This window comes from Gnatocerus cornutus, chromosome 9 (genome assembly GCF_029298725.1).
Source record: "Gnatocerus cornutus isolate USDA-ARS CGAHR chromosome 9, icGnaCorn1.1, whole genome shotgun sequence".
Taxonomy (NCBI): domain Eukaryota; kingdom Metazoa; phylum Arthropoda; class Insecta; order Coleoptera; family Tenebrionidae; genus Gnatocerus; species Gnatocerus cornutus.
In genome coordinates, this window is record NC_142241.1 from 11903129 (window position 1) to 11916549 (window position 13421).

At 33.1% G+C, this 13421-nt stretch overlaps 1 protein-coding gene across 4 annotated transcripts; it reads left to right on the forward strand.

The window, feature by feature from the left end:
- The first annotated feature begins 144 nt into the window (after positions 1-144).
- CLIP-190 (Cytoplasmic linker protein 190) lies at positions 145-12859 on the forward strand. Of its 4 annotated transcripts, none has more exons than XM_088045929.1 (10): positions 145-290; positions 3574-3857; positions 10517-10576; positions 10720-10803; positions 10874-10957; positions 11344-11496; positions 11544-11759; positions 11807-12008; positions 12056-12287; positions 12591-12859. In XM_088045929.1, exons 2-10 carry the CDS (start codon positions 3620-3622, stop codon positions 12651-12653), a joined length of 1332 nt encoding a protein of 443 aa, XP_087902055.1. In that variant the 5' UTR covers positions 145-290; positions 3574-3619; the 3' UTR covers positions 12654-12859. The 4 variants fall into 4 exon arrangements, with proteins under 4 accessions (XP_087902055.1, XP_087902056.1, XP_087902057.1 ...); XM_088045930.1 differs by having other exon boundaries at positions 152-290; positions 12594-12859; XM_088045931.1 differs by having other exon boundaries at positions 153-290; positions 12056-12254.
- The last annotated feature ends 562 nt before the right edge of the window (positions 12860-13421 follow it).

Consider the following 13421-nt stretch of genomic DNA (forward strand, 5'->3'; position numbering starts at 1 on the left):
ACAGCATGGCAAATGTGATGTTATCATTACTCTTCTTCCTTTCATTCTGATAATAATTTAGAACCGAACTTTCATAAAAATCAAATTTAATTTTTCTGGTGACATTTAGCGTGCTACAGTTGGGGTTGGCAACAATGCGGCAAAAATTGGCGCTGTCAGTTAACAGCTGCACATTGTTGAAATTTGTTGTTAGTGTTAATAGTTGTTTGTTGTGTTTTTATTAAGTGTTAAATACCATAACTGTGATTTGTTTAAATAGTGTTTATTTATCCATCGTTGTGCCATTTACGGTAATGCAATTTTCATTTATGTTTATGTTTTTTCAAACCTTAAATCTTTCACTTTTTGTCCATTTTTTGCGCATAACGAACGTAACAATTGAATTATTACTACAATTAAATAATCACGAGTGTGCAAACATTGACTGAGTTTTGCAAGGCTTGAAAACACTCTTTGTTTATTTAAAAGTGAGGTTAATTCTACAACAGGTAGCTGACCTTATTTGGTCATTGTAAATAAAGCTTCTGGTGTTACAGTTTTCGATGATTAACTGCGAAATTATGTCCTGATTTCACTGAGACGAAACAGTAAATCTGGCACGATGATTATTCGATAGGAAATCCGCACTGCAATGACATGATTCATTCATTCTTGAAAAACTAATCCGTAACAGTGGTTTTTCAGTTCCTCTAAAGTCCGAGCCCAAAGTATGTCCCTGGCACCAATTTGAGCCTCATTTTTCATTACGGTACTGAACTTAATTGAGCTGTTACTCATCTGATTGCTTTTCATTGGTGATTTATAGTAGTACCGTCATAAAAGAGAGCATTCAAGTAAAGCGGTTTAGTTTTTAATTCCGTACGATTGGTACAATACGTTTTTGCTGAAATTTTATTTATTTGGAGCGAAGCCAAGTGTATTTCGCACTGTATTATTAATAATCTTGGTGTTTTCCACCAGTGAAAAAATGTGAGTAAAAAGGGCGTTGAGTGGTTAATCACTGTCATTTATCTTCAAATTCGCACTTGGTTTGTTGTGGTGTTTTTGCGCAGTTCGTACATTATAAATAAGGCGCATTTCATAACGCTGATTGGGATATTTTCGTAGCTCTTTCACTGATTTCATGCATGACGGCATGGACTTTGTTGATACAAAATAGTGTCATGAGAATTTCGTGAATTGTCGTTTTGTTTGATTATGCTCACATTCGTGCCTCTGAGGAATATCGTATGGCATTGTTAAAGTTACAAAGTGTGGCGTAGGTAAATAACAGTTACATATTCCGTATTTATCACAACGTAATTAGCTGACCACAAGTAGAATAATTAGTAAGGAGCATTAAGAATTTAAATTTGACGTAGAAAGTCGCGAAAGCGCGCAGTGTGGTGTATTATTCGTTGCATAACTAACACACACATTTCAAGAATTTACAAAGTTAGACAGGAACTTTATCAAACGGATTTTAAAAGGATTAATTTATTATAATTCAATTTTTGTGTTGTTACGTAAAATAGAGATATGTGCATTGAAAAGATTAGAGCAATTTCATTTTAGTTACTTGTGTTTTAAATTCGATATTTTGGAGTGACTAAACTGTGAGTATCGTTTTGCGTGGATTAAAATATGCCACTTTGTCTATTTTCTTAATTTTTCGAGCAGTTTTATGGGTCTTTTTGTCCTTTTTGTGCATATTTTTGGCTCAGGTTTCCAGTTCAACCGAGAGTTCAATTGATTTTTTGTCCTCGTTTTCTTCTACTGTGGGCGTAAAAGAAATACTTCTTTGTTTTACTCATCCGTTGGTTTGCTTCTTTTTATTCCTCCACTTTCCAATTTTCATTAAAAGTGACCAAAGCGACTTCAGTTTTTCGTACAACATTTATCGTGTTCTGTTTTATTCATTGTGTTTCCGAGGTATAATTTCTCAACTTATTTTAGTTTTTACATCTTCATTTAGTACCCACTCGTATATTATTATTTGAGTTTTAATCGATCTTTTAGTTAAGAATTGATTGTATTGGTAGTGTGAAATAAATTGCTTTATTTTGGTTCTGTTTATTATTTCTTCTCTGACTTTTCCTGGGCTTCGGTATGTTATTTTTCTAATACTTTTATGTTTATTTTTATTTCCTTCTGTTATTGTTATCGTTTGTAGATTTTTTGTTCTTCGAAAAACTTAAAAGAAATCAAAAGCCGTTTGTAAAAGGTCCAAATTTCACTGTTTGTTTGCTATTTTTGTTACAATGAGCATTAAAAGTGTCCAAATATCTAAGTTAAAGTGCGTAATCAAACATAACAATGCTAGAAAAACTCGAGGATTATTTGTAAAAAACAATGCTTTAATTAGTTTTTGTGTCAGATTTAATATCTAACAGTTAATAAGCTATTTACTAATAAGTACCTTATATAAACAACAAACAAACAATGAATAATGAATGCAATTCTGATTGTATTATCGCGTAACATGACTCAAAATAATCCATTTACTCTGCCAAATAAGCTGTCATTACCTCATTAAAAATTATAACTGGATTAGCCCATAGACTTAGGCTGCTTTTAATATCATTGTGTAATTATTATTTTTATTGTATAAATTTTTACGTGCCTTTGAATTACTGTTGGGACCGACAAATTAAAATTGACGCGAATGGTTTACAGATAATTGCATATTTGACGAGAAAGTTTTCGTCACGTCCATCAATTTGAGTGATGTGTGCTTTTTAGCAAAAAAATTAACTTCCAACAGTAACGCCCAATATCTCGGTTTTAATTGAATTGGACTCGTAAAATTTAATTAACGACAATTTTATAAGCAAATACAATTATTTTATCACTAGTTCAGTAAATAACGATTTTGCTATGCAAGATTTAAATGTGATGAAAATTAAATTCGGGCACTCGAATTTGGGACTTTAGAGTTATTTGCAACTTCGGTCGGTACAAATAGAGAAGAGTAAAAAGTTTATTTATAATTTTATATTTTTTTTTAATACAGGATTTGATTATTTTGGAAAAAACGAAATTACGAGCTCTTTTATATTTAAAGGATTTAAAGGGTTTTTTATTAAAAAAACAATTCCAAATCTATCCGGGTTACAGTAGGTCTACTGAAATTAAGCGCCTAATTTATACACCATTGTTTTCTCTTGGCATTAATTAAATCAATCGAACTTTGATAATCTGGGTGATGCAAAATACCAATCGTGTATTGAATAATGCAAAATATATAAATATTTAATGGTTCTTTTGACTTTTATAATGTCTCCGGGTACGGTTAATATTTAAAACGTCACCATTATATTACTTCAGTAGCGCATATCAATCATATTTTGCCATAACGAGCGATCTTGGGCATATGTTTGGAATAATTTATAGTAGCAGTTTCATTGTTATGGCAAAGTGCAATTAATTTTATTTCCATAATGGCCATCAATTAATTGGAAGCTGCACACAGGTGTAAACAATGATCTGCTTAGTAACAAATCTGGAAAATCACTATTCACTGCGACCACATGTTGAGGAATGTGGTCAATAGACTTAACAAAGGACTATTTCAACACCTGGTACTTGTTTCAGCAAAAACCACCGAATTTGAATGTTTTAAGTAACGAAAAGTGTAAATATGAGTGAACCAAATTTGACTGAAAAAATTGATAATAACAACGAGACACCTAGTGACAATTCTAATAATAATGTAGAAGTTAACGAAAATACAACAGTGCCTAAAGATGAAACGGACGTTTTATCAGTGAGTAGTGCATCCTCAGTGCCAAAACAATCAGGAATTAGACCACCATCACGTATTGGAAGACCTTGCGGAGGAATTCAGAAACCAGCTATTCCAGCAACACCCACCAAAAGTGAGTAATTTTATTATTATTTTTATTTCGGTCTTGCTGCGTATTTATCGTTTGTTACGTCATACCGGTAACGCATAATTCCTTATAATCTGAGTTGTAAAGTTTGGCTTTTGTGTATAGCGATAAATATTAATTGTGACAACTGAGTAGTCTTTTATGCGACAGTTCAGTTGTCAAGGTAGGTATAAAACTGTCAGCTGTTATAACTCATTTTTGATTTTTTTGAGCATGTGCTTCTTGAATGGAGGAATGTAGTCATTTTATTGTAATTGCACCGCGGAAGCAAGGTAGCGAATAAATATTTTTGCCACATTAACATACACCTGTCAAGTCGACAACTTTTTTTTGGGTTTGCAGCTCCAAAAAAATCCTACATATGACCGAGATTTACATATCAGTAACTGAATCTTGTAGTTTTGAATTACAAACTAGAAGAGTTGTTTTAGTTTTCTTGTTAACACATAAAAAATAAATTTTCTGTGCAAAATTTTGTACGAGAAAAATGAAAAAATGTGATAAGTTAAGTTAGTAGTCTTCTACAACTAATCTTTTTCTACGTATTTTAAGCTATTTAACTTTAAAGAGTGAGAGCTTGATTTTCGCAATTTTTGGGCTAAATTATATCGAAAGGAATATGAATAATAAATACAATTTAAAAAATGTTGCTCACTCGAATGGTGTTGAAGCCAATAATTTAGTGGGCGTTGTTTTCAATTACCAATTTCACAAAATCTCAAAGCTTGTTAACCGTTTAATTCATTCCTTAATCAGTTAATGGACTTTGCTTTCAATTTTTAATTTCGATTGTTTCTAGGTAAAGTAACTAAGCATACTTTGTATGCCTCGTAATTTTGCAATTTATTGTGACATTTTGAGTGCATTTGTTATAATTTAATCAAATCGAGGAAATGATGGGGAAATTCGTTTTAAAGCTAACAGGTTCTGTTTTAAAAAGTAGCCATTTATGCAACGTACGTAAAATTGATTTTTTTCGTACTAACAGGTTCTTAAAAAGTGTTACTTTGTAGATTTTATTGTCGTCACAACCTTCGATAAAACGTGCGTTTGCACATTATTGATCTGACAAACGCAAAATTAAAAGAAAATTATTTTATTGTGAAATCCAAACCGGACTCTTTCTGCTTGTTTTGCTCATTAATTCCGCACTCTCATGTCTTTTTTTTGTCCCATACCTACAATTTTGCATTTTTGGAACTACGTGGGAACATTTTAAAATTGAAATAGTGGGTCGCAATAAGAGCTTGGTCGAGATCATTACTAAGTCGAAGGATAAGAACTGGACATGACTTGTTTATTAATTTGCAAATACCTAATTGTAGGTTCTCTTTATGATGTAAATTAATTGGCTTCTTAAATGAGTAGCTATGATAAATGACTCGCTGAAGATTTTAGTATGTTACGGCCAATTGACATGTTTTCAGCTAATAAAGTAAGTTTTTTTCTAGAAAGAAATCTCCATTTTTCCTACGCTTTTGGTACCCACACGTATGAGGTGTCTTCTTTGATGATGACTTATAATTAAATCCTTTAAATTTATTTAAATCGCACATGAGGAAGATTTATTTATTTGCGCGACATCATGATGTCAACTTATTTTTATGTCTTTTGTTATGTTAAAATCACACGGTTGTGAGAAGTAGGTAACTATTCAAATAGTTTATAAATATTTAACTTTGGGAAGCGCTTCAAGTAGTTGGAAAACTTTACATGGCTCTGTTTTCATTTTTCAACGTTTTTATATTGAATTTTTAAGAATGACAGCCTTCAAAGTGTATGCAAAATCTACCTAGGATAAATACGCAAATGGTATTTGACAATCTAATTTTTTGAATATAAATTAATTGCTTTATTGAATCTGACAGGCATCTCAAAATTTATTAAGTTTTATCTCATGATTTTTCATGTTGCTATTATTTAATTTTGTTAGAAAGGTCGAATTTTAATTATCCGCAAATATTAAATATGCAATACGTAAACATAAGTGACATAAATACATACCATAAAATAATTTTTTAGATAATAAATCTCCTTTTCATCCTGGATCAAATTCTTTATGTAGGGGAGAGGGGGGCATAGTGGGGTACCGGGGCATAGCGGGGTAACACTCCTGCTGCTCAAGTCCAACGCCGTGAAAAAAGTCGAATAGCGTGTTTTGATTGGTTGTTAGTTGACAGTTAACCATGTGTGTTTTATAAAACAAAATGTGAAAACCTATGTGTTTTGTAAAACAAAATGTGAAATTCAGTGTTTTCGTTAAAAAATTCGCGAAGTTAGGGAGCAAGTTTTTTTCAAATCTAGTCATAGAAATGTTGTGGCTAAATATGATGAACCTGCTCATTTATGTGCAATATGCATTGATGCCTAAGTAATTTTAAAATGTTACTTTTTCTAAGTAGGTACACAGTAATTCAAAAATTTGATTTCCCCATAGGGTACCCCACTTTACCCCTAGGTGCGGGGCAAAGCGGGGCAAATCCCATTTTTTAAAATAATGCTCACATGTCGTAAGTTTTTTATTGTAATCAAAAAAAGTACAACAAAAATCATCGGCAATACATTAGTCTATGATATTTAGTAAAAAAAAATTGTTAATTTCTATTATTTTAGCATGCGTGGCTAATTGAATGTTAAGTACCCCACTATGCCCCCCTCTCCCCTACCTACATATTTAAAAAAATGATTCAATTGTAAACAATACTTAAATAAGGATTTGTTCAATATTAAATGATTTGCAGTATCTAATTTTATTATTAAACAATAAAACAAATATTGGTAGTCAATAATGATGTAAAACCAGGTTCTAAAATACTGGAAACATGTTAATTAGTCATTATATGGTATTTTTGTTTCTTAGATCCAAGATTTTGGAGTATCCGAAAGTAGGAAGTGATGTTTTGAAAATTGAGAATTGTTCTTTTCGTCTTGTTGTCGATCAAAGCCGTGCCCTGAATGGTTTATTTGTAGCTCTTGTTAAACGGTTTAATACAATCAAAATCGTGATATGAAAGCAAATCCTTTCAATCCAAGAAAAATTATGAAAAGGTTAAACAGATAATATTAATTCTTCTGTAGGAATAATGTAAATGTGAGCGAATATGATTTACAGCTTTACTTCCCCAGTCAATTTAATCACCAATCTAAAAGCTGTTTTTCTCACTCCTACAACTTTTATTTACTACGCAGTTTTGAAGCCATTAAAAAGCTGATTTATTTTGTTTTCTTTTATGCAAAAATGCTTGCAAAAATGACGGAAAAATTGGGTCTATATTTTAGTGTTTAGACTAGTGGAAAGATAGTGCCGTTTTTTATTACTGTATTAACAAATTAGCATAAATAGTTTTTAGGGGCATCGTTCTACTTCAAGTTTGCGTTTAAGGAAGGAACAACAGTGATGTTCCCTCTTTTACTGTTTTTAGTGGGCTTTTAATTAGTATATTTATATTCTCTCGTGTGGAACTTGACAGTAAGTTTGGTTCCCCCATTTGTCGCGAGACCGTAGCAAACATCTTTCATTTGCTTTCAGTCATTTGCGAAGTAAACTTAAGTAGCAGGTGCGTGCAACGTTGAAAGTAAGAGTGGGTTAAATGCCATCCATTGCGTTTTCCGAACCGGATATGATATGTCAGGGTGAGAATATGAATTTCGTTAACTGAAATTTCTTTGAAGTTTTTTCAATTACATGAAGGCAATTAAGTTTGATGATTGTACGCCACTTGAATTCCAAATTGGGGTAGTGGAATTGGTTGCTTTGACAGAAAAATAATTTTTTCGAGATTGCATCCGCCAATGTAATTTCCTTTGTAATCACCATGAAATAAAAAAATGAGATTGATTGTTTTAAAGTGAAGTCACAATGTGAAACACAACAAACAGAATTCCATTTTAATCCAAATTTTATTATTCCAATAATTGAAAATTTTGGCTGCTTGGATTAAATGGGTTTTCAAACGTACGTAATTCGCACTTTGGTAGTTTTTTCGAATTAGAAAAGTCAACAGCAATTTATACACGATTCTACTTTATGTAAAATCCACGAAGTGTTAATTTAATTTTCCTTTTATTTTCTTGCAACAAAATAAGGAGAGCGCTCAAGGTGACTTGTAGTGCAACCAATTGTTTATGTGTAAATACCAACTAATTCCCATAGAGCTACGTGGATCTTAAGGAGCAGTGTCGTTACGTAATTTATCACTAATTTAATTGTTTACTAAAAATAAGTCAAAGTCATTCCATGTAATTTATTTCTTTTTTATTTGCCCCACCTTCAAAAACTTGCTCTTTATTACACAATATGATGGGATTAATTGCATCCGCACTGGCGCTACTGATAAAAATGAACCCTTAACCAATTTACGCCCACAACTTCTTTATTATTATTAGTATTATCTTGTTGTGAAGCGGAACAAAATATTGCGGTAATAGTCTTTTCGTAAATTATGATTTGCGTCATGGTACGGCTCGGAGCGCATCATCTAATCCAAACAAAACAGAAATCGGTTTTATGGCGGCATATAAAGAATATGCAAATTGTTTTCTTATTTAAATAACAATTTGTCATAGTTAAAAGTGCAGAATAAAAATTTATTATACAAGAATATAATGGGCATTATTTTGTTCAGGCAAAAAACTAGTCATTCTCGAGGCTGTAAGCAAAATGCTATTATATTCGTGTATTGTACAAGTTTTTTTCTAAAGCCTTTGTTGCTTGGAATTAAAGCATTAAAGAAGTAAGACAGCAGTGACAAATTTTCAGCATTTAACACTTGTTGTCATGGAAATGTGGCTTGACTTTTCTTTATAGCCGCCAGACAGTAAAATCGTACTTTGTCTGCTTCAAATGAGTCCGGAAAGACCACTTTATTAGTACATTTTGGAAGAGATAATAAAACTACGAAAGTACAACTCTGCGATTTCTAATTTGTGGAGTTATTTTGGAGTTTCACTTCTTTAGTTTTTGTTATTTTAATAATTGTCGAAGGATTATAAATTTTGCTTTATAAAACCCATAAAATTCATAAAATATTAGAATTTGCATACTCTTGAATGTACAATAAAAATTGCTAATATTTAATGTCTTATTCTAAGTTTATGGAAAAAAATGTCGTATTCAACTTCCTGGCTCAACTAAGATAATTCATTAGGATGTTGAAAAAAATTTCAGATCTTGCTAATATTTAGTTTCGTTAGAATGTTTACATAAAATTTGTTTACACAAATTAATCTTGATGTACTTCGAGGAAAAGATATGTCTTAATGAGTTTTACCTTTAAAACTGATTATATCTACATAAGAAACGTTTACTTTTAGTTACTGTTAAAATCCTGGTCAATTTACAGGTAGTCTTGTAAAAATCGTCAATTTCAGAGTTCCATTACGAAACTTATTTACACTTCAGAGGCAAAACTAACTCCTTCGTCTTCTTGACCGAAAGCTTATCTTTTATTCAATTCACTAGAGTTTAAGGTTAAGCAGCAAGAGCGCCTTGAGATTACCATTTCTCCAATTTTTGATATACTCTGTGTCAAATTAGCGAATATCCGGAAAAATCGGATTTACCACGTTCATTGTTCCGTGACATTTTCAATGATTCGTTTAGATGATACTGTAAACTTCATTAGCGTGAAATAATTTCATCTTTATTTTGATTCATGAGTCAGTCTGACCCCAGCAATGCCCTCAGAATTAACATTAATAACACGTTCTCCAATAAATAAAATGTTACTACTTGTGTCGTGAATAATTAAATGTAGGAGTTCATTGCTGGTAATTTACACATCTTAATTTTTTTGAAGACAAAATTGCGTCAATGCCACATCAAATTTCCATTTGGAAAGTTGACACTTCTGAAGTAGAGTACCTGTTGTTGTTTTCATTGTAAAAGTTCCGTGTCAATGTTATTTTTTTCGTTGTTATGAATATTAAACCAGTGGGGTTTGCTGTGTCGACTATCATCGGAATCTCCGCTTCCTTGACACTACAATTCTCCACCTTCGTTAAGGCTAACCTACATGTGACCGAGAAGAATGTTGTAGGCGTTTAGCGCTTTCAAGTCTATAATTCATAGAAATTAATAATAATTTGCCGAGAGTGAGGAAAATTGCAAAAATATGTAAAAATCGCGCACTGAATTATGTAACACTGATCCTTGGAAAGTTTAACGATTACTCATTAACCACGAAACGATTTTGTTAATTGTGTCTGTTCTGAAAATATCGGTATGTTTACATAAAGTATGAAGTCATTTTACGGGAGTGTTTCTGTTCAAAACAAGCGTCACCTGCTATATTTTAACTATTAAGTTTATAATAAATTCGTGATATATTACTCATTTTGAAATATTTGGACTAGAATTTAAATCTTCTTCGGAGGCTACTGCAATCACCATAAATCAACGTAACATATAGTTACAGTTGACACGTCATGAAAAGTACCGATTTAATAACATGTGATAAAGTGGGTTGCTCGTGGGTTGATTTAGATTTTTAATTCCAACGAGTTTCGAAACGTCCAATCAAGGTCCTTTCATTTACCTTTAAGAACAAAAAAAGGGTGCTAAGTGGCTACATTCAAACCATTCAAAGAGATTTTAAAAAGTAGCTGGCTTTGTGTTTTTATTTTTTTTTTGTGTGGCTCCATAGATAGCCCTGATGATTCCATGAGAAGGCTAACAGATGATTATGGAAGACATAAATTAACAGGTATGTAAGATGTTAAGCACTTCAAGCCTCTTGCATCTTTGTGTGTGTTTACAATAGTGCATCTTACAGTACCACTGTAATATGTACTAATTAAGCTTGTTTTTGTGCATGTCGTTGCTGTCCTTAATTGCACTTGGTGTTAGATCTGTTGGAAGCAGACGAAAGTGAGGAAGACGGTCTGGATTATTATCTAAAGTCTTCAGCACGACGTAATAGATACACGTCTAGTAAGTTTCCACGTTCAATGTTGTTTGCACTTGCATGTAATTTTGTGTTGCTTTTGTGTTGCTTGCATAGTTGGTAGTACTGCTTCATCTATGGATGGTCTGTGGGAATTGCATCCACGACGTCTGAGCGAAGCGGGACTCAGTCGTCATTCAGGTAGATATCACCTTAGAGGTTGTTCTTCAAAGGGGCGATTTTTATAAAGTGTTTTGTTATCAGAAAACTGAGAAATTACATCACTCATTATTATTAATGCTACTCAAGCAAATTGGACTGTCAAGTATTTATGGTAATCGTTTTTAATTAGCGAGATAGATTGCGTTTTGTTCCAGATGATTGTCATTATCAAGGTAATCGAAATTTAGATGAATCGTAGATATTGCACAATAACTTGTTAAATATTCTCCACTTTCTATATAAGGCGGCTTATCTTGCGTATTGTTACCCAGGGCTGCTTAGGTAGAAATATAAATCGCTCCTATTTGAAGAATTGCCCGTTTGTCACCACCATGAGTACTCGTTTTGACTGAACTTTTCTGTAGATTCGAGTGCGGTTTTGACCGAAGACACTGATAGTTTTATAATCGGGCAAAGAGTATGGGTTGGAGGTACTAAACCTGGTACTATAGCATACATCGGGGAAACCCAGTTTGCCCCTGGAGAATGGGCCGGTATTGCATTAGACGAACCCATAGGTACTCCTCTCCCTCCATTCCAAACCCAAATAACAAAATCGTTGTAGGTAAAAACGATGGTTCTGTTGGTGGGATTAGATATTTCCAATGCGAGAGCAAAAAAGGTGTCTTTTCACGACTCACCCGGTTAACGAGAGTACCATTAGAACAACCAGGAATGGGCTCCAATGAAACCTTCATATCTCCCAATAACGGAATTCGAAAGAGTCCTATTTCCCCCACTGGTAGTACTAGAAGTCTGTTAAGATCAGCAGCATCATTAAGTAGGTAGTACTGTAGACAACCAGAAGCATAACATTTATTTTTGAAGGCAATTCCAACACGAGTTTAAACTCGAGCGCCACACACGTCGACTTCAAACTCGGTGACCGCGTCATCATAAAAAGTACCCAAGGCTCTAAAGTTGGTACCGTGAGATACATGGGACTCACCGATTTCGCACCCGGCGAATGGGTCGGCGTGGAACTTGACGATCCCAGAGGAAAAAACGACGGATCCGTTGAAGGAAAAAGGTTGTTCCGTTCACTTCCCAATTGGTTCTTTCAACTTACCATTGCAGGTACTTTGAGTGCCGTCCGAATTTCGGGCTTTTTGCCCCCATAGCTAAAGTGAGCAAGTCCCCTTCTAAATACAAGCCCAGTGCTTGCGTGGTTCACTCAGGCCCCGGACTCCCACCTTCCGGACTAAAACGGGCTAATTCCAAGGAGTCTATGACATCCATGACTTCAAGAACCAGCGTTGCTTCGAGTGTTAGGAGGGTAAGACTTGGCGTCACATCACTAACTCCAAAGGTAGGTTGAGTGTTGTTTCTCACTTTTCAATCCTTATCACGAATCCTTGAGACAACACCAACCAACCACAGATAAGTCGGATTTAAAGTTTTATGTTAATTGCATGTTTTAATCACTGCGTGATTTGATGTGGGATCAATGGAAGTTTATTTGTCACTTCAAATTACGTAACTGTTATTATAATAATAATAACATTGTTTTTTGTAATTTATTTTTTGTTGGTTTGTGAGTGTTTATTTTATTTTAATTAATAATCTAATTTAACTAATAATTTGCACTGAGTGATTTTGATTTGTTTGTCAGAAGGTCTCGCCAAAGGCATCGACGCCTTTACCAACGAGGACAGCTCTTCAGGTAACTTACTAAATCCGATGTTCTGCATCATGAAGCAGTAAAACCGTTGCCTCTTTGCTTTTGTTGTGCATTTTATTAATTCTTAACTTGATTAAATAGCGCTGTAGATGTAGACGTTGATTGGTTTTATAGTTATCCTGTTATAATGACGTTATTATTTTTGTAGTAAAACTAGGTTAGGGCATGTAGGTAGTGTTTTTAATAAAAAATTACTGACCCTTTGCCACAGTTCCTTTCCTTTCCCCTAAATAAAGATCGTTTTTATTTAAAGTTGGTTTCTGTTATCAAAGAGAATTGAGGAGGGTTTTGTATCTAGTAAGTTTTTTTAGAGATCAAATTCATTTTTTTAATTTTTGTTATCATTTCGTGTTACATTTTAAATCGATTGGTATTTTTCACATTGGTGCAATGCATTATTTTGTAATTTGTTCAATAAATCATATTTAAATTACAATCATCTGTTTTTTTAATTGAATCAATTGAATAAGCCACGCTTTTAATTTTTGATTGATTATGTAGGAATAGATGATTTAATTTAGAAACAATTTTATACAGCCTACAAATGATAAAAACTCGAATAAAGATACTTCAGTTCAGTTTTTGCTCTACGGTGGGTCATAAAAAGAAGTTCCAAATGCATGATAATTGGACGCAGCAGTTTAGATAAATGATTGTGTAAGAAATTTAAGTGAACATGAAGCCATTAAACTGGAATATGAAAAAGTACTAATTTTGGCGAATTTCTTGGGCAAATAGTTCCGGGTTTATTTTAATTTTAGC